Here is a 26,575-nt window from a genome sequence, read left to right on the forward strand (position 1 = left end):
GGCAGTGCTGTTGAGACAGAACAGATTGTTTCAATACAAGAAAAGCTCTCAGCCTCTCTTCCCCTGAGATCCTTTCTGAAACTATCTGTTCTGTGGAGCCTTGCACTTGACAGCAGCCACCCAGCAGCACTGCACCATGCTGTGCTGTCCTGTGCAGCTCCACTCCGGGCTCCTGAACGGCAAATTCCTCTCATTTATCGACACAGTCCTCCCATTGTCCTCAGGCCTGTGTGCTCACACGGCCGCGGAAACACAGCGTGCCTGAAGAGGAAAGGCTTTGCAGCTGGCAGAGAGCAGGATTTCATTGCTGGGGCTCCACTTGGGGAGGCAGTGTCAGGGATATTCACCCTTCACCCTGACATGAGCAGCCGTGTCTGCGGTGGCACAGAAAAATGCATTTTTTTCTGCATTTCAGAAAAATGCAGGGATGAAACCCTCGTGACCACAGTTATGAGGGCAAGCTTGTGACAGCTCCCAGCTGTGTCGGGTGGTCATGGAGGAATGGATGGCATCCAGAGGGACCTGGACAGGCTTCAGAGGTGAGACTGTGAACCTGGTGAAGTTCATTCAGCAAGGCCAAGTGCAAGGTGCTGTGACAGGACCCAGGGACCGGCTGGAGCTGTGCCAGGGAGGGTTAGGCTGGATTTTGGGAAAGGTTCTTCCCCAGAGGTGCTGGGCACTGCCCAGGCTCCCCAGGGAATGGGCACGGCCGAGGCTGCGCATTCAGACAGGGATGCCCAGGGTGCGATTGCTGGGATTGTTGGGCTGTGAATTTCCCCTCTCTGTGTTTGAAGCCATTCCCCCTCGCCCTGTCACTGCAGTTCCTGAGGAAGAATCCCTCTCGTTTGTTGGGGAATGTTGGGGCGTTCTGTGCAGAACCTGGAGCTGAACTGGATCATCCTTGTGAGTGCAGCCCAACTCGGGATATTCTGTAGCTCTGTGACCATTTGTAAGTGCTTGGAGTGACATGATGAGAGGGCATGACTTCAAAATGAAAGAGGGAAGGATTAGACTGAATATTAGGGCAAAATTCTTGGCAATGAGGATGAGGAGGCCCTAACACAGGCTGCCAAGAGAAGCCGTGACTGCCGCATCCGTGAGGAGCCCAATGCGGGGCTGGGCACGGCCGGGACGAACCCGCTGTGCCACAGGACATCCGCGCCTCACCAACGCGAACGCTGCGGCTTTAAGGAGGCGGTCGGGGCGTGTGCCCGGCCCGTCATGCCGCTCGGGGGGCCGGGCCGCTGCCGTGTGCCGGCGGTGCCGCCATGTACCGCCTGTGCCGGCCGTCCCCGCTGCTGTCGCCGCTGCTGTCGCCGCTCCGCCTGCCCCGCTCCCCCTGCCCCGCCTGGGCCGCGCTGCCGCCGGGGCCGGGCCCTCAACGCGCCCGCGCCAAGGTACGTGAGGGCTGAGGGGCCGCCTGCCCGGCGGCGCTGAACGCCCCGATCTCACCCTGCTCCTCGGCTTTTTAGGGTGTATTTCCGTGCTTTTAACCTCAATCCCCTCTCCCAGCCCCCATGGGATCAATAAATCATGTTTCTATGGGAGCTGTTTCGCACCTGCTGGTGGGCACGTTGGCAGGGTGAGCTTTAATGCCTGCAGTGTAATTTGCAGCGTGGTTTCTGCTGCCTCGTTGTGAAGGATCACGGGGTGTTCTAGATGTGTTTTTATGCTTCAAATCGCCTGAATGATGCGAATAAAATCGGCTTTTTAGCTGGAATATTGTCGCAGAGTAACATGGAAATTGGCAGCGGCTTTGCTTGCTAAGCTGGGCATTATTCCCTACGTGACTGCCCTGGATACTCCAAATGATATCTGTTGAAATGATTCTTTTTTAATGTTTTGCTTCAATACCATTCCTGGTGTGTGAGCCTCTGAATACAGTGGAATTGGAATGGACTTGAAAGGTCAGAACAAGCAATTTTTCAGTCCTTATGATCCATCCCTAAGACCCAGAGCTCATGAGTCACAAAAGAAAAATCTAAAGTTTTAGAACGACAAGAATCAGGATAAGCTAAGCTACACAATTTCCTGTTTCTGTATTTGTATGACTTCCTGTCAAAATGAAATACAAAGTAACACAAATAATTACAAAAGAGAAAAACAGCCAACAAATGTGGGGTTAGGGTTTGGGCGGCCGGTGTGCTTACCTTGAGGGTTGTAAGACTGTCTTGTGTGCTAATTTACAATCTTAGCAAGTGCAATAATTAATCAAGAATATTTTTCTTCGAATTTGTATGCCTTGAAACCACAGTGGGACAGTGGTGGCAGGCACCTGGTGGCTCTACCTGTCCTGTGGTGGTGTCACATTGTCACTTCTGCTGCTGAGCTCAGCTGGAAAGAAAGGATTCCTCTAATGTCTCCCGACTAGAGACAAATCCTGAGGTTTTTGTGGAAATGTTTTCTCCCTGTCAGTATTTCTTCTCTGGCGAGCATGGGGAGTTTCCAAGGGCTGCCAGCACAGCTGCCCTCCTTTGATTTCTTTTCAGATTACTTTGGGATATGGTTTAGTACGAAGTTCTGCACTTGAGAGGTACTCAAATAGAAATCTATCAATGACTTGTGCTGTGACAAAGATTTTCGGTGCATTTGGGCTCTCAGCAGTTGTTGCCTACACCGTAGCAACAGAGTTGCTTGTGGCTGTCAACACTTGCAGTTCTTCCTTTCATCAGCTCGTCCACTAAGGGTGATTTAAAGGAACTTAAACTTTGGATCTCTTCCATCGGGGAGCTGCTGTGGAGCGGTACCAGGCGGGCTTGCAGTGCCCCTGGAACAAAGAGCTGTGCCCCGGGGAGTCACTGGGTGAAGCTGGGCAGGGGGTGGAAGCAAATAGCTCTCACACCTCAGTCTCATGGCTCCAGCAGCTGTCTGGGCGTGCCTTGGCACACATTGGGATCAAATAATCTGCTTTTAATTATGAAACCTGAATTGTGTAAGAGTTTACACCATGATCAGTGCATTCCTTTGACAGGAATAGGTGGGAGAAGGGAGCTTGTTTGGGCTCTGCCACAGCATCTGCTGTGCTGATGTGCAGGAGCAGAAGTGAGTTTCTGTCTTCCCAAATCACTCTGTGTGCAAAACACTTCTTTCATAATTTCAGCTAACTGTAATATGATCTTTGCTTTATGCTGACAAATACTTCTAATTGTTTTCTTTTTAGGATGCAGCTGAACCCCTCAAAAATGCAGCCACTGAGCCCAGTGCTGAAAACAAGAAACTCAACAAATCCCAGCAGCTGAAACAAATTTTTAAAGAATATGGTGCTGTAGGGGTTTCCTTCCATGTTGGAATTTCCTTAGTATCTCTGGGAATCTTCTACCTGGCTGTGTCAAGGTGAGGTTTGTACAGCTGTCTGTCATCTCTAGATGGTGGTAAAAGTAAAATACATTTACCATTGTGCTTATCCCTGACAGGAGACAGGCTCTTGATGCCTGTTGGACCTTCCCTCCTGCATTTTGAGTATGGATGGGTCCATAAATGGACCTGATCTCCCATCAGGCATGAGACAGCAGAGTTGTACATGGACATTTTGCACAGGTTCATCAGCAGGGAAAACAGCAGGCACAGCACCACCATAACTGACCAGGCAGAAAATGTGTTTGTTCTGCAGATAGCTTTTGTTCTTGCTTGGTCTGGGGAGATAGAGCCGTGCAAAAGTGCTCTGGGGCTTAGAGATAAAGGTATTTTTCTGGGTGTTGAACACAGTTTGTGCAGTTGAACTGCAGAAAATAACAGCCACTAGAAGAGGATTAGAGTGAAAATACAGGAGTCAGGTGGGGAGTTGTGTGTGGCTTTGTTGGAATGCGTGTTACACAAGGTATTCCAGCTGAGGAGACAGGGGAATGTGTTATTACCCCAAACATTCCCTGCTGCTCATTCCTGACTCCAGTGGGAATAGGTGAATGCCTGATTTCTCCTGTTTACTACATTGTGGCACAGGGTGACAACATTTTTTTCCTTCAGGTCTGGTTGAATCCCTGATGAAATCTGCTATGTTTCTATTAATGAATTTGGTGGATAATGCCTATTTGAGCTCCTCAACACCTCCTTCAATTGGTAGATTTTAGACAATTTGTCATTTTGTAACACTAAGCCTACCAGCAGATACCTCAGCTGGTTTGTACTTAGGTGATACATTTCCCCAAGACACAGAATATAGTTTAATATAAATTTGGGAAGGTGAAACTCCAACACAAATTCACAGTAACTCTTTAAAAATAACTTTGCAGAGAAACTCCATCTCTAAAGTCTAAGTAGAACCGTGACACATGAAACTTTGTGAGCAAACCCCCAGCAGTTTATTGTTGTGGTGTGTTGTTTCATATTCCAATAGTTTATATTTTTAATCCTAACCTAAAGCAGCATCTCCTCTCGGCAGTGGCATGGACATGAGCATGGTGCTCATGGGCTGTGCCACAGCATCTGCTGTACTGATGGGGAGGAGCAGAAGTGAATTTCTGTCTTCCCAAATCATTTTGTGTGCAAGACACTTCTATCATAATTTCAGCTAAGTGTAATATGATTGACAGTAACTCTTTTAAGAATTACTTCGCAGAGAAAGTCCATCTCTAAAGTCTAAGTAGAACCATGACACACGAAACTTTGTGAACAAACCCCCAGCAGTTTGTATTTTTAATCCTAACCTAAAGCAGCATCTCCTCTCTGCAGTGGCATGGACATGAGCATGGTGCTCATGGGCTGTGCCACAGCATCTGCTGTGCTGATGAGGAGAAGCAGAAGTGAGTTTGTCTTCCCAAATCACTCTGTGTGCAAGACACTTCTTTCATCATTTCAGCTAAGAGTAATGATTGACAGTAACTCTTTAAAAATAACTTTGCAGAGAAACTGCATCTCTAAAGTCTAAGTAGAACCATGACACACGAAACTTTGTGAGCAAACCCCCAGCAGTTTGTATTTTTAATCCTAACCTAAAGCAGCATCTCCTCTTTGCAAACTTAAGAGTTACTTCACAGTAACTCTTTAAGAATCACTAAGAGAAACTCCATCTCTGAAGGCTGAGTAGAGCGGTGACACATGAACCTTTGTGAGCAAACCCCCTGCAGTTTGTATTTTTAGTCCTTACCTAAAGTAGCATCTCCTCTCAGCAAACCTCACTTTAGTTACTTTACAGTTACTCTTTAAGAATCACTAAGAGAAACTCCATCTCTAAAGGCTGAGTAGAGCGTTTGCTCACACGAACCTTTGTGAGCAAACCCCCTGCAGTTTGGATTTTTGTATTTTCCATGCCACCCTAAAGCAGCACCTCTCTCTCTGCAGCGGCGTGGACATGAGCGCGGTGCTGCTCAAGCTGGGCTTCAGCGAGGCCTCTCTGCAGTCCCGGATGGCAGCTGGCACCAGCACCTTCGTGCTGGCCTATGCTGTGCACAAGCTCTTCGCCCCCGTGCGCATCAGCATCACCGTGGTGTCCGTGCCCTTCGTGGTGCGCTACTGCCGCAAGGCCGGCCTCTTCAAACCCCCTGCCTCCAGCCCCTGAGCTCTGGCCTCTTCAAACCCCCTGCCTCCAGCCCCTGAGCCCCTGTCTGGCCTCTTCAAACCCCCTGCCTCCAGCCCCTGAGCCCCTTCAAACCCCCTGCCTCCAGCCCCTGAGCCCCTTCAAACCCCCTGCCTCCAGCCCCTGAGCCCCTTCAAACCCCCTGCCTCCAGCCCCTGAGCCCCTTCAAACCCCCTGCCTCCAGCCCCTGAGCCCCTGGCTGGCCTCTTCAAACCCCCAGCCTCCAGCCCCTGAGCCTCTTCAACCCCCCTGCCTCCAGCCCCTGAGCCTCTTCAAACCCCTGCCTCCAGCCCCTGAGCTCCTGGCCTCTTCAAACCCCCAGCCTCCAGCCCCTGAGCCCCTGGCTGGCCTCTTCAAACCCCCTGCCTCCAGCCCCTGAGGCCCTGTCTGGCCTCTTCAAACCCCCTGCCTCCAGCCCCTGAGCCCCTGGCGAGCCTCTTCAAACCCCCTGCCTCCAGCCCCTGAGCCCCTGGCCTCTTCAAACCCCCTGCCTCCAGCCCCTGAGCCTCTTCAAACCCCCTGCCTCCAGCCCCTGAGCCCCTGGCCTCTTCAAACCCCCTGCCTCCAGCTCCTGGCCTCTTCAAACCCCCTGCCTCCAGCCCCTGAGCCCCTTCAAACCCCCTGCCTCCAGCCCTTGGCCTCTTCAAACCCCCTGCCTCCAGCCCCTGAGCCTCTTCAAACCCCCTGCCTCCAGCCCCTGAGCCCCTTCAAACCCCCTGCCTCCAGCTCCTGTCTGGCCTCTTCAAACCCCCTGCCTCCAGCCCCTGAGCCCCTGGCCAGCCTCTTCAAACCCCTCTGCCTCCAGCCCCTGAGCCCCTGCCCTGCTCTCCAGGGCAGACACACAGCTCTGCAGGGCAAGCGTTTCTTTCAAAGACTGCTCTGGGTTCAGGTCGATCTCATCTTGGTTTCTCACTTGTTCCTTCAGGTAAATGTCACTGTGAAAAGTGCTGTCCCTGTCTCCTGTCCCTTTTGCTGCTTATTCTTAGGACAAACCTGTTGAAATGGGAATATAAATGCTTGACAGGGAGCATAGTTCTGGGTCTTTATAAGCCAGCTTTTGAGCCTTTTTTTATTTCTTTTAAAACCAGTCATAGCTTTTATTTATTGTTGTGTAGCTGAGTAACACTGAGAGTGTCTTTCCAGCAGAATAAACAATATGTCACTACATGGGTACTTCTCTTGATAAGGGCATGTATTGGAATCTAAAGTGGCAGGTGGGTGTTTTTTTTGTTAGAACAGGCTTTTGTTATAGCCCTTCTTGCAGTACAGCACAGGCACTGAACTGACTTCAGTAGGAGTACCCACATGAGAAATTATTGCAGTCATAATTGGTTTAGGCACAATAGGTGAAGCACTGTTCTGAAACTATGTGTGCTGCTTCCATAGTCCAAGATTTTGTTTGAAAATGTGCTGGCTGGGAGCCAGCCTTACTGAAGTCCCTTTGTTTTTAAGTGTCTATAGACTCAGAAGAAACCCTGAGCCTACTGAAATCAGTGTAACCAGAATTACCCATGTGAACATACTCCAGACAGCATCAAGGCAGAAAGGAGCTGGGGATTTATAACAGAGATCTGCCTTTGTACTGGAAACACTTTTTAAAAAATCTTTAACCCCAGCTGCTTTCTGCTCCCATGGGTGAAACTCAAATCATCTGCACCAGAAGTGCAAACATTCCAAATCCCAGCTTCCCAGGAAGAATTCCTGTGCTGTGGGCTGAGACTGGTGAATGTAGCAATGAGGGGGCTTTGCCTTTGCCTTTCCTTGTGGGGACACTGTGGTGTTAGAATGTAGTTACAGGGGTGGATATCTACATCCCAGTCAAGCTGCAGCCTGATCCTACAACAGATTAATTAATGTCACACTGGGGTAGGCCTGGGTTTGGAGCTCTGATTTCAGTAAAATAGCAGGAAAATACTCTGAAATAGCTTTCTAGTTTTGCTAAAATTTAGTGACTAGAGAGGAAGAAAGGGTGGAGTTTTGATAAGAGCAGGCTGAGGGAAGAACAAGGAGCAAATAACTTCTTGTTATGAGCAGCCTCTTGCCTCCCCTCAGCCAGAATATTAAATTGCACCTTAACTCCCTCCCCCCCAGAAATGCCCAGGTTTCATGTGGACCAAGGATAAGAATTCCAAAATAACTCCAAGGCAGCCTTGTTTACTTCAGTTAGAATAATTTCTGAGAAAGATGCTTTGTCTTAAATGTAATAAGGAAGGAATATTCAAAGTTTTTTCAAAATCATACAAAATCATTTAAAACAATAAAATCATTTACAAGCCAGTAGAAGGCACCCAGCACTAGAGTTTTCTTCTGTAAAGAAACAGCTTAATATAAATTGTGGCCAGAATTCTGATTACTTTTGTGGTTGTATAAACTACTGGCAGTTTGTTTAGATGAAGATTTTTGCAAAGTATATTTTAAATTAATTTGAGAATATATTTTGAATTCTGGAATCCTTGCTTGTAGAAGGATCATTTTTTAAAACTGTTTGTAAAATAGCAAAGTCTTATTCTGAAAATCAATAAATTGCTTTCTCTTAGTTTGCTGTAAGTGTTTTCCTGGAAAAGAGTTGACATTGATTTTGGTGGCAAGGGGCCTTACCCTTGGTGCATTTTAAGGAGTGTCTTAGAAACATCTGGTGTTGTTACTTGCTGTTAGCCAACATAATCTGAAAGTACTTCTGAGAGAAAGGGCTGGAAAATGTTTGAATAAATTGGAAAAAGGACAGAGCAGGCCAAGCTCTCAATAAACCAAGCAGGTGAAGTAGCAGCACATCTGGTACTTACCTTGCAACCCTAAATTGGGGCTGTGGGATGGTCAATGTGTGGCACCAGCACTTTGAGCTTCCCTTCTGACAGAGGTGGGAATTCTGCTTTGGGAATTCACCCCTGGGAGCAGCAGCTCAGCTGTGCTGGTGCTGACCAAGCAGTGCCACAAGGAAGCTCACCCTGCTTGGTGCAGTATAACAAGTTTTATTTTACAAATTGAGTGCTCACATTTAAAACTAGAGACAAAACCAATTGCCACATCATTTTTGGAACACTTGAAAAAGGCATTCAGCTCAGTTTCAGGTTACACCACAGGTTACACCCTGAGCAGGCATCTCCAGGATATTGCACTGTTCCATAAGCCAGAACAACTTCCCCGTGGTGGAACAACAACCATTTCAGCACAAGAGCCTCCAACAGCTTCATACTTACACCAGCAAACTGGCCCACATGGAACTGATTTCAAGTACATTAAATATTCCACAAGCTCCAGAGAAAAGTCAAATAATTTTCTGCTGCAATTCGAGTTTAAGACACCAACCAACCCAAGGATTTGCATCCCAATTGCCACTAATTCCAAGACCTGCTTTTCCTATTGTAAGCATTACAGTAGTCACAGTACAGGGCTCCTCTTGTCCATCCCACCAGTCACCCTCCTCAAGCTATGTTTTGGAGGGGGCAGCACCATCACTCTTCCTGCTGGTGGGAGTCTTGGTGGAGTTTGCTGTGATCCAGGGATGGAGCAGCACATCCTTCAGGGGCAGCCGATGGAAGGGGTTGTGCTTCAGGAGCTTGGAAATTAAATCCCTCGCACCTTCTGTTACAAATGGAGGAAACTTGAATTCCACCTAAGGCAAAAAGGACAGTAACAATCATGCAAAAGTTCTTTAGCAATAACCAAATGATAAAACCAAAGGGTTCTACTCAAGTTACCTCTTGAAAGCTGTGCCAGCCTTGTAGGCTGTGCACCTTCTGCCTGTTGGTAAAATAATTTCATTATAACCCCAAACAAGCTTCTCACTGCTTGTGAAAGTATTTGTACATTCTTATGTTTGTCTTCATTATGCTTCAAAGTTTGCTGAAACCTTTCTAGAACTAAAAGCATGGCCCAGCTAATCCAGATAAGCACTGGCACTTACCCTTGAAATAGCTCTGTAGGTTTCGTGATGGGTTTTGGTTTCAAAAGGTGGTTTCCCTACAAGGAACTCATAGCACAGAACTCCCAGGCTCCAAATATCCACCTTTTCATCATGTGTTCTTCCCTCAATCATTTCAGGAGGTAGGTAGTCAAGTGTCCCACAGAGAGTTGTTCTCCTGAAGAAAAGTCCAAGTTAATTATTGATTAAGATAATTAGAGGATCTATTTCAAGAGCCAGATAAGAACTAATGCTGGCAATCATCTGTACTTCAGCACCACCCAGAATAGATGGGAAAGAAAAGCCAGCAGGGCATTTTCTACTTCTGAAAGTATCTCAGTCCCTGCAATCAGTCAGTCCTAGCTCCTTTCTTCATCCCACAGGCTAGAACAAACCTGTTCCTCCCTTCTCAGGTGCAATTTCCCACTGTCTCAGAAACAACCAAATTGCCAGAGTAATGTTTGAGCCCAAGTGCAGGTTTGCCATCTCAGAGACCACTGTAACCCTACACCAACCTTCCTCTGAGGGTCAGCAAGGTTTGAACTAAAACCCAGGACAACAACCCTCTGCCACACCAGGTGCCTGTTAGAACCTTTGTCATAGCAGCATTTCCCCAGGATTTCTAGAAGGTCCCACGTTCCTCCCTTCCTCAGCTGTGTGACAAAACTGACTCCACAGAAGGATTTCAGTGCACAAGAGAGGGAATTCTCACCTAGAGGATGGAGCATGCACTGACCACCCAAAGTCAGCAATTTTTAACTCTCCATTGGATCCCAGCAGCAAGTTCTCCGGCTTGATGTCCCTGTGGATCACACGCTTGGAGTGACAGTACGAGAGGGCATCTACCAGTTCTGTGATGTACTGGGTGCAGAAAAAACAACCTTTAAGCCACAATCTTTAAGATTCTATCACCTGTTTATCTGGCTGCAGCAGGCATAATCATAATTTTAACTTAAAGCAATTATTCCTTAACCCTTGAAGCCTGGCAATCCAGGCTGTGCCTTGCAATATTAAACAATTCTGAACATGAATTCCTGCATAGCCCTCCCCAGTCATTCCCTGCCCAGATGCCAACCAGCAGCTAAGGAATCTCAGTTCCCCCAGAAGTTGATCTGAAGGGCTGGCTCTGTCCTGCAGAGATCCCAGACACAAGAGGAATGGAGAGGAAGCTGGAACAACCTACAGTAGCAGTTCTTTGCTCATCAAACTTGGTGAGCCTCTGGAGCTCCCTGTAGACCTCCCCACGAGGTGCATGCTCCAGGATCAGGTAGACTCTTGTCACATCGTGGAAGTAGCCATATAATCTGAGAATGTTGGGGTGCCTGCAAAGAGATTTCAGTGTTCTTCTGAATCCAGTGTTTGTCCACAACCTTTAATTTCCCTGTCCTGCTCCCCCCCCAACTCCCAAGGCAAGCACAGGAATTTCAGCTCATCCATTCCTTCAGTTCACAACACACAAAATCTTATCATAAAGAAGAAATCTTATCATAATGGAGGTTACTTTGTTTATTTGCATGCAAACAAAGCAGAGTGAATAGCCACTAAACCTTACCTAAGGTGAGACTGTATTTCCACTTCTCTTCGCAGCTGATGCTCCACACCAGCCTCCTCCAGCTGTGCTTTAAAGAGCACTTTCAGTGCAAGAATGAATTTGCTCTGTTTTTCACGTGCCAGGTAAACATTGCCAAATTTTCCTTTCCCCAGAGGACGACCAATTTCAAAATCATCAAGAGACCATTGCCTTCTGCAAGAGGAAAGTCAAAAGTTGGAGTGGTGTTGCCTTTGACTCAGATTTACAGTTTATAACGTTCCTGTTCAAGAGATGTTGAGTGCTCTAAACTAGATTTTAGTCTTTATGAAAACACTAAGAGAATAAAGGCATTGAGATTTCAAAAGGAAGTTCTGAAAGCTATATTCTTCCCTCCTGAGGCTTCTGCAGACACTACACCAACCACACTGGAACAAAATGAAGACTGTTTACCAAGCTGGGTTCCTTTAGATACTCCTAACCCAGACACATCACCAGGGCATGGCAAAACAACATAAAGTTGCCATAAACAAACTCAGCTTCATCCCAAATTAGCCTGCAGCCTCCTGCCCAGATGAAGGAGGTTTTGTTTTCAGGAGCACATCTCGTGACTGGGGCAGAGCTATCAGTGCTCTCTCTCCCCTGGGATGAGCTACTCTGCATTTAGCCCAAAGTTTTCTTTAGATTACAGCAAGTCCTTGTTCCTGGCAATTACCAGGCCAAAGGCTGCTTTCCTTGTGTGTGCCTGCACAGTGTGGGGGTCACCAGGCTCCAGAGCAAAGGAGCTCCAGCAGGGCTCAGTTATCTAGAGCTTAGGCCCAGAACTTACTTTCTAGTCTCTTCACTTGTCTTCTTGGTCTCTTCTGTTTTCTGTTTCGAGGTGTTTTCTGCTTCAGGGTTCTGTGCTGTGTACAGAGAAGGAAAGCAATGTATGAACCAGACTCATGGGAACACACACATAGGAACAAATCTAACCCCTGAGCATCATCTCAAGCAGCTTTTAGAATCCATTCCAGGACATTTTAAGCAACCTAGCACAGCTGACTGCTGGGAAACAAACAGCCCTGGCAAAATGCAATTTAAAAAGCTTTCTGAGCATAAAAACCCATGAATTCTTTCCCCCTCCCCAGACAAAGGTATCCTTGTGCATGAATCTTGGAGAACCTGTGAGGTCTCAATGCAAATTACATTAACTCCCAGCTCGCTGCTGAGCACCTGGAAGTTTTTAACACCATATTGTCTCTAACTGGTTAATTCACAGATAAATTTACAAGGATGGTGCAGCAACACCCAAAGTGAACCATGTGCTGCTCTTCTGTTTGGGGGCACAACCAAGAACTTCCCTCCAGGACCGTCCCTGGATCAGCAGCAGCTTTAGGAGCATCCTGAGTGCCACAGCTGGGCTCCCAGGGAAATCACCCTCACAATTACCAGGTGCTGCAGCCTGGGCAGGTTTCTCACTGCTCTTGCTGGCAGCCTGAGGTCTCACAGTGGCCTGCTGGGGCGCTTTGGGCCGGGGCTGCTGCGCTGTTTGGTTTTTGGGTGGTTTTTGGGCTGTCAGTGCAGGTTTTTGGGGCTGCACGGGGACTCGCTGGGCGAAGTTTGCAGGACACAGAACTCGGGCTGGAGCTCCACTGGTGAGCGAGCGGCTCTGGGCTGAGTGCTGCGACACGGGGACACGCTTGGGGACATCCCCGATGGGATTGGTGACCTTCAGAGAGAAAGGAGAACGTGTTAATGGTGCAGCAGCACAGCAGAACCTTCACAGCCCCACTCACACAAAAGCACTTCAACAGAAACACTAAAAAACATGCATTGAGTAGTTAATTAAAAGGAAATTTTGCTTATACTGTTCCAAAAACTTACCACCCCAATTCAGTTTTATATAAACAAACGAGATGGTGCCTGTATTTCTAAATGAAAAAATACAATACTCAGGGTGATCTTGAGCACTGCTGCACATGTGTATCCATAGTAACATTTGCACAGTGCTTGCTTTTAGAAACTGTATCTAAAACAATTTGATTATACACATGCACTTTCTCTTTAAGGGCTCTTAAATACTTATAATATAAAGAGGCTTTCCCTATATAATAAGATATGCTAACATTAACAGTAATTTTTAAAAATCAGCTATGGGTTGTTTTCTCTAGGTGAAAGCTACTGAAAGACAAATTACTAGTTTGAAACCTGTAATTAATATGAAACAGGGAGAAACAAACCCAAAAAGTAAGAACTAAAGACCACCCCTTGAACAGACTAGAATTTTAATAGCAAATTCCCAAGCATGGAGACCAAGGATGCAGCAGAGGAAGCTGCTCAGGAAGAGGCACACAAACCGCGTATTTCACACCTTACCTTGGCAGCGCGGCCTGGGTACGCGGCGTGGTTCTCCTTCATGTTCCTGTCCATAGCGCCAGAGCGGGAGCGGCCCGTGCGGCTCGGGCTGAGGGCGAGAGGGGCTCGGTGAGCGGAGCACAGGGAATCCGGGTCCCTTATCGATTACCACTCGTTATCGATAGCGGGCCGGGACCGATTCCCCCTGCCCGCCCCACGCTCCCGCGGAGCCGCCGCCGCCTCAGGGCCGCCGGAGCTGTTTGAATTCAAACTGCCGCGCCTTAAATACCCCTTTAAACCCCCGCCGCCCGCCATTGGCCGCGCTCCCGCGGTCCGCGCACGCTGATTGGCTCATCCCGGGGGCGGCCCGCCAGCCCATTGGCTGCCGGACGCGCTCCGCCGCGCCGCGAGGGGCGCACGCGCCGCGCCCGCCCCTCCGCCGGCGTTGTCGCCGCGCGGCGCGTTACGCAGTTTGCGTAGCGCCGCGCCCCCCGGCGCGCGCCGCCCGCGCACTTCCCGCCGGCCGAGCCGCCGCTTCCGCTACGCAAATCGCGTAACGCGCCGCGCTCCCACCTGTGGCCGCCGCCGCCTCCGCTCCGCTCCGCGCCCGGGAGCGCCGCCAGGTCAGTCCCGCTGCCGCCAGACTCCCCCCGAGACACCCCCGTCCACCCCCGGGCCAGGCCGGGGAGCGGCGCTGCTGCCACCGCGCGTGGGGCCGAGCGCGAGCGGGGCCATTGTGTGGGTGCCCCCCCGGACGGGCCGAGCAGGGCCGGAGCCTCCCGGTGCATCCCGGCCGAGCGGCCCCGGGCAGCGCCACGTGCCGCCAGCGCTGCGGGCGAGCGCCAAGCGCCAAGGCACCGCCCGGGCCGGACTCCTCGCACCGCAGCCCCCGGCAGCGCCCAGAGCCGCGCGGCTCCCGAGGGGACGCCGGGACAGCGGGAGCGCGGCCGGTCAGCGAACGCGGCCCGCGAGCAGCGCAGCGAGCGCGGCGTGAGGCGCTGCCTGCCCCGAGCCCGCGGGTCCCTGCGAGGCCCCGCGGAACGAGGAAACTCCAGCCGGCGCTCGGGGCTTGCGAAGAACTGCGATCCAAGGGAACTTTTTAGTGTCTCCGCGGTGCTGAAAACAAGAGCGAAGGAGAGCCTGGTTGTGTGTGTTGGTGTTTACAAGTGGTTCAGGATAGGTAAAAAGAAGATGTCGGGTCGCCGTGTCGCTGCAGCGTGTGATAGACGACAGCTGCCCCGGGGCATGGGGAGCATGGCAGCCCCGCTGCTCGACCCGCGCCCGCTCCGGCTGCCCTTTCTCGAGGCTGACGTGAGTAGCACTCGGGGAGGGGACGGTTTGCGCTGGGGACGGGGCCGGGCCGGGCAGCAGCGCCAGCCGCTTCATTCCCAGCCCGTTCACGTCGCCGTGTTTGGGATCCGGGGTCTGGCGGAAGCGGCGCTCCGGAGCTTTGCGGCTGCGACACAAAAGAAGCCCCGGGCTCCCCCCGCGCCCGCTGGGGGCCGGGCCAGCGCCGCTCCCCCGCCCGCGATCCCGCCCTGAGCGCGGCTCTGCGGCCTCCGCCAGGGCCCCGCTGCCCCCGGAAGGGGAACGGGGATGGACCCTCGGGATCCCCGGAAGGGGAGGAATGGGGAGAGCGACCCCCGGGATTCCTGGAAAAGAGAATGGGGAGCGGGACCCCCGCAGGGGCCGGAATGGAGAGAAGGGACCTCCGGAAGGGGCGAAATGGCGAGAGGGGCCCCCAGGACCCCCGGAAGGGGGAACGGCGAGAAGGACCCCGGGATCGCCAGCGCGGCGAGGGGGGCGGAATAGGGATCGGGACCCCCAGAGCGGGAACGGGGATCGAGGCCCCCCAAAGTGGGGTTGGGGATGGGGGTCCCCAAAGCGGCGTCGGGGTCCCTGGAGCGGGGTTGAGGATGGGGGTCCCCAAAACGGGGTCGGGTTCCCCGGAGCGGGGTCGGGGATGGGGGTCCCCAAAACGGGATCGAGGCCCCCAAAGCGGGGTCGGGGTCTCCAAAACGAGACCGGGGTCCCCGCGATCTCCCCCCCCATCCCGGGGGGCTCCCGCCTCCCGCACGTGACGCGGGGGGTGTGGCGCTCACGTGACGCCGCCCCGTTGTGTCGCCCCCCCCAAGAGCCGCCTCCCATCGATGTGCGGGCGCTCGATGCAGCAGCCTTCGCGGAGGAGCGTCCTGCGGGCCCGGCCGCCCCCGCCGCTGCCGCCGCCGCCGCTCGATGCGCTCCGCGCTCCCGCCGCCATCTTAGGGGCAGAGCGCGGGCGGCAGAAGGAAGGCTCGGTACGTACCGGCACCGCCGGGGCCGCCCGCCCGCGGCTCCGGCACCGCCCGCGCGGGGCCGCGGCCTCTCCGCGCCGGCGGGAGGGCGGGGAGGGCGCGGGGCGGGCGGCGGGCCCGGCGCGGTGCCGTGCTGTGCTGTTCTGCGCGCCCCGTGCATCCATCCATCGGAGCCCGGGCCCGCCGGCAGCACCGGCGGCTCCGCTGGCACATGCTGCCGGCTCTGCTCCGCTCAGCACGGCCCGCCTCGCTGTGTGGGCCAGGTTTGCATTGACACAGAGAACAAACGCAACAGGTTTTTCCTTCCCTTTCCCCCCTCTTTTCCTCCCTCTTACCTCCCCTTTTTCCTATCGTTTTCCTCCTTTTTCTCCCCTCTCTTTTTCCTCTTCCCTCTCTTCCTCCCCGTTCTCCTCTGTCTTCCTCCCCTGTCTCCGTTCTTTTCCTGTTCTTTTCCCCGCTTTTCTCCTGCCTCTTCCTCCTCTTTCTCCCTTTTCCTTCCCTTTCTCCCACCATTTCTTCACCCTTTCCTCTTCTTTCTCTCCCTTTTCCCTCCTCTTTCCCCTTGCTTTTCTTTCCCCATCTCTGCTCTCCACCAAAACCACAGCAATATTTAGTGTCTGCCCTGAGGTTTGTTCCAAGGTTCTGGTGGTTTCATGCAACTCTCTTGTATGTGATTTCTGTTCTTCATTCCAGGCCCCCCCAAGGCAGTCCCTGCTCACAATGTATAGGACAAAAGTCAGTTTGAAAGACCGCCAGCAACTTTACAAATTGATAATTAGCCAGCTGCTCTATGATGGATACATCAACATTGCCAATGGCTTGATAAATGAGATCAAACCACAGTCTGTGTGTGCACCCTCTGAACAACTGCTGCACCTAATTAAGTTAGGTAAGCTGGAATCAAAAGCTGACATAAAAGTCTAGTTTCTAATTCCCCAATGCATTAAGAGGTTGGTGTCACTGCAAAGACACCTTTGATGCAAAGGTGGTGTCTGGTAATAGCACAGCACTTGTACTTCTGGGTACAACCTTTGCCTCTGTGGGGTTTGAAGGGCACTTCTGTTTCATTACCAACAAACCAGATCCCTGAGTGCTGCCCAAATCTGTTTGGACTCCTCTAAGGACACTCAGGATTCTGGGTGTCTTCTCAAAACACCCCAGTGAATGGGGTCACTGAGCCCCCAGATCTGAGGGAAAATCTCACCCTTACAGTTCTGCTGACTTCAGAAAGAAATAATTCCAATCTGGCTGTTCCTGACAGTGTTGGAGAGGGAGCAAGTCCTTCCATTGGCAATCTGTGCTGGCTTTTATAGATCAGTCCCCAGGAGACAGCTGCACTCTCTGGGGTCTCAGCAGGGCTGTTCTCTCCCTGTGCTTCCTCTGGAAGTGCCACAGTGTGGGGAGAACAGGGAAACCCCTGAGCTGCTGTTGGAAGAAGCTGGCCAAGTCCTGGAAGAGCTCTGGCCACGACACCGTGTGTAACTCAACTGGTTCTGCTGCCTGACCTAGCTGAGTTCTGAGGGTATAAATCTGTGAAGCTTTGTGTCTGTTTGAAATGCAAATTCTAGACATGAAAGCAGCAAAAAGATCACCACTGGGCTGAAAGCTCTTGTGTCTGCCCTGTTACCACTGCCAGTGCTGAACTCTGGTCTGTAGCTGCATCTTGGAAATAAAGATAAAAGTCTGGGAAGTGGGCTTGGAGACCAGCAAGCTTTTCCCTTGCAGTGCAGGGATAGTTTGGCTTCAGAGCAATAAAATAGGAGAAGAATCAGTAAATGCTTTGGGTTTTATACCTTAAAACTCATGTAATTAGTGTTGGGGCTTGTTGCTCCTGTGTGACCAGAGGCCTGTGACTGATTGTCAGTGCATTTATCAGCACTTCCCAATCTGATAAATTCCCAGAGCTTTTATCAGCACTTCCCAATCCTCACTGGGGTATTCCCAGACTTGATCTTCCAGTCCTCACTGAGGTATTCCCAGAGCATTGATCAGCCTTTCCCAATCCTCACTGGGGTATTCCCAGAGCATTGATCATTCCCAGTCCTCACTGAGGTATTCCCAGAGCATTGATCATTCCCAATCCTCACTGGGGTATTCCCAGAGCATTGATCATTCCCAGTCCTCACTGGGGGAATTCCAGAGCATTGATCAGCCTTTCCCAGTCCTCACTGGGGTATTCCCAGAGCATTGATCAGCCTTTCCCAGTCATCACTGGGGTATTCCCAGAGCACTGATGAGCCCTTCCCAGTCCTCACTGGGGCACTCCCAGAGCTCGTGAGGAGCTGTGCCAGCTCCAGCCCAGCTGTCCCTCACTCCTGCCCAGAGCTGTGGGACCCAACCTGCTCTGCCAGCTCAGCTCTCCCCCCAGGGCTGCCTTTGCCAGGCGTTCCCAGGAGCATGGCAGGCTCTGAGGGCAGGCTGGCAGTGCTGAGTGTCCCCCTGCTGTCCCCAGGCATGGAGAACGATGACAGTGCCGTGCAGTACGCCATCGGCCGCTCGGACACCGTGGCGCCGGGCACCGGCATCGACCTGGAGTTCGATGCTGACGTGCAGACCATGTCCCCCGAGGCCTCTGAGTACGAGACCTGCTATGTGACATCCCACAAGGGACCCTGCCGAGTGGCCACCTACAGCAGGGACGGGCAGCTGATCGCCACGGGCTCGGCCGACGCCTCCATCAAAATCCTGGACACCGAGAGGATGCTGGCCAAGAGCGCCATGCCCATCGAGGTGAGGGCTTGTACCATGCATGAATTGTGTGTGTGCCATGCCCATCGAGGTGAGGGCTTGTACCATGCATGAATTGTGTGTGTGCCATGCCCATCGAGGTGAGGGCTTGTACCATGCATGAATTGTGTGTGTGCCATGCCCATCGAGGTGAGGGCTTGTACCATGCATGAACTGTGTGTGTGCCATGCCCATTGAGGTGAGGGCTTGTACCAGCTGGAATGGTATCTGTGCCATGCCCATCGAGGTGAGGGCTTGTACCATGCATGAATTGTGTGTGTGCCATGCCCATCGAGGTGAGGGCTTGTACCAGGCTGGGAATTGTGTGTGTGCCATGCCCATCGAGGTGAGGGCTTGTACCAGGCTGGGAATTGTGTGTGTGCCATGCCCATCGAGGTGAGGGCTTGTACCATGCATGAATTGTGTGTGTGCCATGCCCATCGAGGTGAGGGCTTGTACCAGGCTGGGAATTGTGTGTGTGCCATGCCCATCGAGGTGAGGGCTTGTACCAGGCTGGGAACTGTGTGTGTGCCATGCCAATTGAGATAAGGGGTTGTATCCATGATGGGAATGGTATCTGTGCCATGCTCATCAAGGTAAGGGGTTGTAACCACTCTGGGAATTGTGCTCGTGCCATGCCCATTCAGATAAGGGATTGTACCATGCTGGGAATTGTGTCCATGCCATGCCCATTAAAATAATTAATTGTAACCACTCTGGGAGTATTGTCCATACCATGCCCATTGAAATAATGAATTGTAATCAATTGAAATCCTGTCCATGCCATGCCCACTGAGATAAGGGATTGTAATAAATTGGAATCCCATCCATGCCATGCCCATTGGGATGATGGATTGTAATCAATTGGAATCCCATCTATGCCATGCCTATTGGGATGATGGATTGTAATCACTTTTGGGAGTTCTCTTCATTTCATATCTGTACCTTGTGGCTGCCTCAGTGGGTTGGACTAAATACCTGTCTCAACATATTCCCTACTCCAGCAGCTGCTCATAAAGTCCCTTTGAAGGAGGAAGAGCCAGAGCAAGGACACTGGTGTCACCCTTGGCAGCAGGGAGAGAGCTGAGCCAGGAGTGGTTTCTGCTGGGTGCTGATTGTGGCTGTGATGTCTGAGCACAGTTCATGTAAAACCCACCTGTGGCCTTGCAGCCCCCTGGCCACCTGTGTTTTCTCTGGGTATTTCAGAACCGTTTCACACATTGCTTTGCTTTATGTTTTTCCAAGACAGTTATCAGGTGGCAATGAAAAATGGGATTTTTTTGCATAGAGCACACACTAGATTCTCAGCAGAGAGCTGCAGGTTTGGTGCAGCTTCTCTTGATTCTTCCCAGCAGTCAGTGTTTTGCTTTGGGCTGTTTATGAAGGTGATGTTTTCTTGCACCAGTTGTCTGCTACTGAAGTAGTTTGTCCTTGAGCCAAGTTGTTTTGACCTTCATAAAGACACAAGGATCTTATTTGTTGACCTATAAAGGGCCTTCAGATAACCAAGGGAACAGATTGTGTGCCTGGTTGTGTCAGAGAGGAGCTGCTGTTCAGCCACTCTGGCAAGCCTAAAACCTACTTTTCGTGTCAGAAACCTGCTTTATTTCCAAGAGCAGCAACATGTTGAACGTTGTTTGTAGGTGATGATGAATGAGACAGCCCAGCAGAACATGGAGAACCACCCGGTGATCCGGACTCTGTACGATCACGTGGATGAGGTGACGTGTCTGGCTTTCCACCCAACAGAACAGATCCTGGCTTCTGGCTCAAGGGACTACACACTTAAATTGTTTGATTATTCAAAACCTTCTGCCAAAAGAGCCTTCAAGTACATCCAGGTGAGACTGCTCAGGGCAGGCCCAGCTCAGATGTCTGAGTGCTGAGGTGGTGTGGGCTCAGCTGTGCCTCAGGTGATCAGGGGTGCAGGAGCTCACAGGCACAGCGTTTGCAGACCTTACAGAGATTGTGTCTTAATTCTGTCATCATGGACACTTGTATTTAAGAATAGAACTTGCCAGCTTTTTATTCATTAGACCAACTCTAATCTGAATTGACTTGGAAGTCAGTTCTGTTACTTTGATTTGGACGAATATTTGGGATTAGGTGGTGGGCTTGGGGAAGGCGATATCCTAAAATAAGGGGGCACTGCAGGCTCTAGGACAAAAACAATGCAGCCTGTCACTTCAATCTCACAGGAAACATTTTCCATTTTGTGCTGATAATTCCAGTAGATTTTTTAGCACTTTACCAGCACCAGCCCTTCCATCTGAGCTTTTTCCCTTCCTCACCCCGCCGTGTGTTTGTAACCCCACAGGAAGCAGAGATGTTACGCTCCATTTCTTTCCACCCTTCTGGGGATTTCATCCTGGTGGGGACCCAGCACCCAACCCTTCGTCTGTACGACATCAACACCTTCCAGTGCTTCGTGTCCTGCAACCCCCAGGACCAGCACACGGACGCCATCTGCTCCGTCAACTACAACGCCAGCGCCAACATGTACGTGACAGGCAGCAAGGATGGCTGCATCAAACTCTGGGATGGGGTCTCCAACCGCTGCATCACCACCTTTGAGAAGGCACACGATGGAGCTGAAGTCTGTTCTGCTATTTTTTCCAAAAATTCCAAGTATATTTTGTCCAGTGGGAAAGACTCTGTGGCAAAGCTCTGGGAGATATCCACTGGGCGGACGCTGGTGAAATACACAGGTATGTGGCAGGTGACCTTCCAGACACCTTCTTTTCCAGGTGCTGAGCTGTGGCAGGGCTGGAAATACTGTCAGAAAATAATAATTCTTAAAGGCAATGGAGAAACTGCTGCTTTGAGAATAAATTGCCCAGGATTTTTTTAAAGTATTTCCATTAGACCAATTCCAGAAGAGAAGCTTGAAGCTTCTCTGTATCAGTGTACAAATATTTCAGTCTGAGTAGATTTTGGAGAATTTTCTGAGATCATTTTTCACTCCATTATTCTGGAGGGAAGTTACCACTGAATTGGGGAAAGTAAGAAGAAACACTGAGGCTGCTTCAGGGCAGTTGATTTAACCATTAACTCTGTGGCTCTGTAGCCATGGCAGTGCTCTGAAATGTACCTGCAGCTGGTTTGTTCCCTTTTTTGTGTATTTTTTCCCCAAGGATGCAGTTGTGTGCAGGGTACTCTGACAGTGCCATGCTTGGATCTCAGCAGGATTTAGGGAATAATGAAGGCTGTGGAAGCTTTGCATGTGGCAACAGCTGTGTGAGAGTCTTTGGGATCAAGCACTGATGTGTTTAAGCAATAGGAGCACAAAAGATGCTGGAAATGGAAATGGTGTGTGTCAGCTTTTGGGGTTTGTTTGCAGTCAGCTCTGCTGGGAGCAGCCAGCAGGGAGCAGCACCTTCCTGGGAAACCCTGCAGGATCCAGGAGGGTCTGTGGGAAACACTCTTTATCTGAGGGTATGGCCAAGGCAGCTCATGCTTAGCTCATGTTTCAGTGAGAAACACACTGAAAGGTCCTCAAGGATTGTCAGGCTCTGTGGGTTCTCCTCTCCTTGGTCACAGCTGAAAGCCTCATGCAGAAATATCTTAGGTAAAGGATTGGACATGGGGTATTCCTTCTGTCCCCTAAGGAATTTTAGCATATATACACGGGCAGCAGGAGGAATTTCCCCCTGGAAAGGGTGGTCAGGGGCTGCCCAGGGAGGTTTGGAGGCATCCAGGGAACACCTGGAGATGGCACTCAGTGCTCTGGTGACAAGGTGGGGATGGGGCACAGGCTGGACTCAAATCTTTCTGGTCCTGTGATACAACTACAAAAGAATATTTGTTATTGCACCACCTGTTACTTGTGGAAGTAGTAGAACAGCAGAGAAAATTGATGCTTAGGGAAAATGACTCATAGATGTGGCGGTGTTTGCAGGGGTCCCGGGATGAGGGAAGAGATGAGAATGTTGACTCCATATTTCAGAAGGCTGGTTTATTATTTTATGATATATATTACATTAAAAGAAAATGATATAATATATTAAAAGAAAATGATATATTATATTAAAAGAAAATTATGTGTTAAAACTATAGTAAAAGAATAGAAGAAAGGATTTCATCAGAAGGCTAGCAAGGAATAGAAAGGAATGATAATAAAATCTTGTGACCAGAGAGTCTGACACAGCTGGACTGTGATTGGCCATTAGTTAGAAACAACCACATGAGACCAATCCCAGATGCACCTGTTGCATTCCACAGGAGCAGATACTCATTGTTTATGTTTCATTTCTGCATTCATTTCTGCTCTCAGCTTCTCACGAGACAGGATTTTCCATAAAATACATCTGTGACACATAGCTATGAAAACTCCTAACGCCCCCATTGTGCTGTGTGTATAAAACATGTCTGTGACACATGTATGACAGCTCCTAACCCCCCATTGTACCATGTGTGTGTAAAATACATCCATGACACACATGTATGAAAACTAACGCCCCCATTGTGCTGTGTGTGTATAAAACATGTCTGTGACACACATGTAGAAACTAACGCCGTTGTCCCGTGTGTGTATAAATACATCCATGACACACATGTATGACAGCTCTAACGCCACGTGCCATGTGTGTGTATAAAATACATCCATGACACTGTAGAAAACACAGCCCATTGTGCTGTGTGTGTATAAAACACGTCTGTGACACACATGTATGACAGCTCCTAACCCCCGTTGTGCTGTGTGTGTATAAAACACGTCTGTGACACAAATGTATGACAGCTCCTAATGCCCCGGTGTGCCGTGTGTGTGTAAAATACATCCATGACACATGTATGACAGCTCCTAACGCCCCATTGTGCCGTGTGTGTATAAAACATGTCTGTGACACACATGTATGACAGCTCCTAACCCCCGGTGTGCCACGTGTGTATAAAATACATCCATGACACACATGTATGGAAACTAATGCCCCCATTGTGCTGTGTGTGTATAAAACATGTCTGTGACACACATGGATGACAGCTCCTAACCCCCATTGTGCCATGTGTGTATAAAATACATCCATGACACATGTATGAAAACTAATGCCCCCATTGTGCTGTGTGTGTATAAAATACATCCATGACACACATGTATGAAAACTAACACCCCCATTGTGCTGTGTGTGTAAAATACATCCATGACACACATGTATGACAGCTCCTAATGCCCCATTGTGCTGTGTGTGTATAAAATACATCCATGACACACATGTATGACAGCTCCTAACCCCCGGTGTGCCGTGTGTGTGTGTAAAATACATCCATGACACACATGTATGAAAACTAACGCCCCCATTGTGCTGTGTGTGTATAAAATACATCCATGACACATGTATGACAGCTCCTAACCCCCGTTGTGCCGTGTGTGTATAAAATACATCCATGACACACATGTATGACAGCTCCTAACGCCCCGTTGTGCCATGTGTGTGTAAAATACATCCATGACACACATGTATGACAGCTCCTAACCCCCGGTGTGCCGTGTGTGTGTATAAAACACGTCTGTGACAAATGTATGAAGCTAACCCCGTGTGCTGTGTGTATAAAATACATCCATGACACATGTATGACAGCTCCTAACGCCCCCATTGTGCTGTGTGTATAAAATACATCCATGACACACATGTATGACAGCTCCTAACCCCCGTTGTGCCGTGTGTGTGCAGGTGCGGGTCTGAGCGGGCGCCAGGTGCACAGGACCCAGGCTGTGTTCAACCACACGGAGGATTACGTGCTGCTGCCCGACGAGAGGACCATCAGCCTGTGCTGCTGGGACTCGCGCACGGCCGAGCGCAGGAACCTGCTGTCGCTGGGCCACAACAGCATCGTGCGCTGCATCGTGCACTCGCCCACCAACCCCGGCTTCATGACCTGCAGCGACGACTACCGGGCCAGGTTCTGGTACAGGAGATCCACCACGGACTGAGGCAGCTCTGCAGGGCTGGGCCACTTTGCATTCTGTCACACCTGGCAGGAAAATTGCAAATATCGAGACTTTGCACCCCACGCTAATTTTTTTATTAGCGTGCGTGGTTTAATTTTTTGTAAGTCATCTCTAATTGTACTGAAGGGAGGGGGTGGAGGATGAAGTGGTCCTGGCAGGAAGGGCTGAGCTTGTTCCCCTGCCTGGAATCACACACAAGATAACGGGACCGTGTCCTGCTCAGAAGGAGCCAGTTCTGCTCTGTGTTGTGTCTGTGCAATCCCTCTGGACTCTGGCAGAGAAGAGATCACACAAAGAGCAGCAGAACTTGGTGTAGAAACTTTAACAAAGCCTTAAGCTGCCTTCAGCCACAATTCATTATTTGTAAAGCTCTGGTTTGTATCCTTCAGTCTGGGGTTTTGGTGAATTCTTTTGTGTTTTTTGTTTCTTGGCCGAGTAGGCCTGCAGTTCTGAGTTGTGCCATAAGAATTCAAACAAGATTTTCAGTTGTTTAGATGAATTCAAGAAATGGTCTTCTAGTTCTCGTGTTAAAGTCAGACTTCATCTCATCCTCTTCTGAATTTATCTTAACAAGTGGGACCTCAAAGTGAATTCCTAATAGTTTTAAGGAATATCCACATTGCAATTAAAATGTGACAGTGCTGCTTCAAGTGAAAATAATTTTGCCTTAGAGACCTTTAATATCCTCTCAAAGAAAGAAACCTGTGCATCTGAATTTTTGTATGTGTACCTCAGAAATGTCACTGTTTTCATTTGACCGAGAAATCTTCATCTATGTCTTACACAGCACTTCAATCACATTCTTTTTTAATTAGTCACAAACCCAGTGCCCATTGTTGAGAAACTGTGCTTAAAACTTCTCCAAGTTGGAAAATTCACTACTTATTCTCCCAGAGATCTGCCTGAGCAGAGCCTTAAATTTGGGTTTTTTTGAGGCCTCCTCGTGCAGAGCTCCTGGGCATCACAGCTGGGCCAGAGCTCAGCACTTGCCTTGGTGAGGGTTTTGAAATTGAGCTGGTTCCTGCTGCTGGATTAACTTCCATTATTACACGGAGGAATTGTCAAGGGCTGGTGAGGGTACAGGTTTTGTCTGTATTTAAATAAAGATTGCCTTTTAAAAAGCTCTTTGATACATAAAGAGGGAATTGTGTTTGTTTTCTGTAAAACAAAGGTGAAATGGTCAAATATGGGAGGCTGGGGCTTGGGAATGATGCATCTGTTGTGTTCCACCTGAATCAGGTACAATTACAGACTCGAGATGTAGAATGTGGGAGATTTTTATTTAAATAATGAAATTTAATTTTCTCTTGAAAGCTCCCTCTATGCAGAACATTTCTGAGGCTGGATCCTCTTTGCTCCTCCTGTGCCTCTGTGCTGAGGGATGGTGGTGCTGGTGCCTTTTTGGTGGGGAAACAGGAGAGGCAGAGCTGGGGGCAGGGAAAGGGAAGTCCTGGCACAGTCACTGAGGCGTGATGTGGGATGGGTGGCAGCAGTGGCTTTTTTAGTTTTGGAGTGCCACCTTTCTTTTAATTCTGCTAAAGCACCTGTCTGTAATGCGTGCACTTGTTAGTGGTGTTTGGAATCTGCTTTTACCACCCTCTTTTTGTGGTTCATGTGTTAAAGCACCGCTGTGGCTGTGAACTGGGGGAGCTCTCACCTCAAGCTTCCGTAGCTCTGGGGGCTTGAACTCACAGTGCCAGAGCAAAAAGTCACTTCTATAACACAAAACCATCCTGCCATTGGCACCCTGCTGCCTTTCCATATCCTGGGCATCCTCCTGAGGCCACGAGGTTGTTGGAGAAAGAAGGGCTGGGAAAAACTGAACTCATCCTGTTGAGGGAGGAAACCCTGGGGTGAAATTCAGTGTGCAAGGCCAGGCTGGATGGGCTTGGCACAGCCTGCTCTGCTGGAAGGTGTCCCTGCCCATGCAATGAGGTGGTCCCTGAGCCCCTTCCAACCCAAAGCATTCCCTGACTCTGGGAACACCTTTCCTGTGGGACTCTGGGGCTCCTGCTCCTCATGCTGTGAGAGCTGAGACTGCCTGGAAAGCCGGAGGAGCTGCAGTGGAATCCTGCCCTGGGCTGCCTTATCGGGGCTGTGCAGCTCCTCACTGTGCCACAGCCCCGCTCTCACTGCTGCAAAAGAGGAAACAGGAGCACGGGCAGAGGGCTCACACTTCCCACTGCTCAACTGCGACAAGCTGCTGCAGGAAGACCAAGGAAAATCCCGCTTGACGCGGCGCTTTCTTACTTGAGTCGCCAAAAGGGCTTTTCTTGGGTTTTATTCTGCCCTCCTTTCACCTCTGCTGTCTCAGATATTATCTCACATG

At 50.2% G+C, this 26,575-nt stretch overlaps 3 protein-coding genes across 4 annotated transcripts; 2 read left to right on the top strand and 1 right to left on the bottom strand.

Annotated features, from left to right (window-relative positions):
- Positions 1 to 1,225: 1,225 nt before the first annotated feature.
- Positions 1,226 to 8,027, top strand: FAM210B (family with sequence similarity 210 member B). Its single transcript, XM_064729952.1, has 4 exons — positions 1,226 to 1,397; positions 3,161 to 3,333; positions 5,278 to 5,519; positions 5,766 to 8,027. Exons 1-3 carry the CDS (start codon positions 1,269 to 1,271, stop codon positions 5,492 to 5,494), a joined length of 519 nt encoding a protein of 172 aa, XP_064586022.1. The 5' UTR covers positions 1,226 to 1,268; the 3' UTR covers positions 5,495 to 5,519; positions 5,766 to 8,027.
- A 434-nt stretch (positions 8,028 to 8,461) lies between these two features.
- AURKA (aurora kinase A) lies at positions 8,462 to 13,541 on the bottom strand. The gene is made up of 8 exons (XM_064729951.1): positions 13,300 to 13,541; positions 12,373 to 12,652; positions 11,771 to 11,846; positions 10,966 to 11,157; positions 10,597 to 10,735; positions 10,126 to 10,274; positions 9,417 to 9,591; positions 8,462 to 9,125 (listed from the first exon to the last, which is right to left on the bottom strand). The coding sequence occupies exons 1-8, from the start codon at positions 13,351 to 13,353 to the stop codon at positions 8,940 to 8,942; spliced, it is 1,251 nt and encodes a 416-aa protein (XP_064586021.1). The 5' UTR covers positions 13,354 to 13,541; the 3' UTR covers positions 8,462 to 8,939.
- A 243-nt stretch (positions 13,542 to 13,784) lies between these two features.
- CSTF1 (cleavage stimulation factor subunit 1) lies at positions 13,785 to 25,386 on the top strand. Of its 2 annotated transcripts, XM_064730023.1 has the most exons (7): positions 13,785 to 14,589; positions 15,414 to 15,575; positions 16,266 to 16,461; positions 18,025 to 18,302; positions 19,943 to 20,140; positions 20,617 to 21,007; positions 23,969 to 25,386. In XM_064730023.1, exons 1-7 carry the CDS (start codon positions 14,470 to 14,472, stop codon positions 24,226 to 24,228), a joined length of 1,605 nt encoding a protein of 534 aa, XP_064586093.1. In that variant the 5' UTR covers positions 13,785 to 14,469; the 3' UTR covers positions 24,229 to 25,386. The 2 variants fall into 2 exon arrangements, with proteins under 2 accessions (XP_064586093.1, XP_064586094.1); XM_064730024.1 differs by lacking the exon at positions 15,414 to 15,575 and having other exon boundaries at positions 13,787 to 14,589.
- Positions 25,387 to 26,575: the final 1,189 nt, after the last annotated feature.

The sequence above is a fragment of the Zonotrichia leucophrys genome, chromosome 20 (genome assembly GCF_028769735.1).
Source record: "Zonotrichia leucophrys gambelii isolate GWCS_2022_RI chromosome 20, RI_Zleu_2.0, whole genome shotgun sequence".
Taxonomy (NCBI): domain Eukaryota; kingdom Metazoa; phylum Chordata; class Aves; order Passeriformes; family Passerellidae; genus Zonotrichia; species Zonotrichia leucophrys.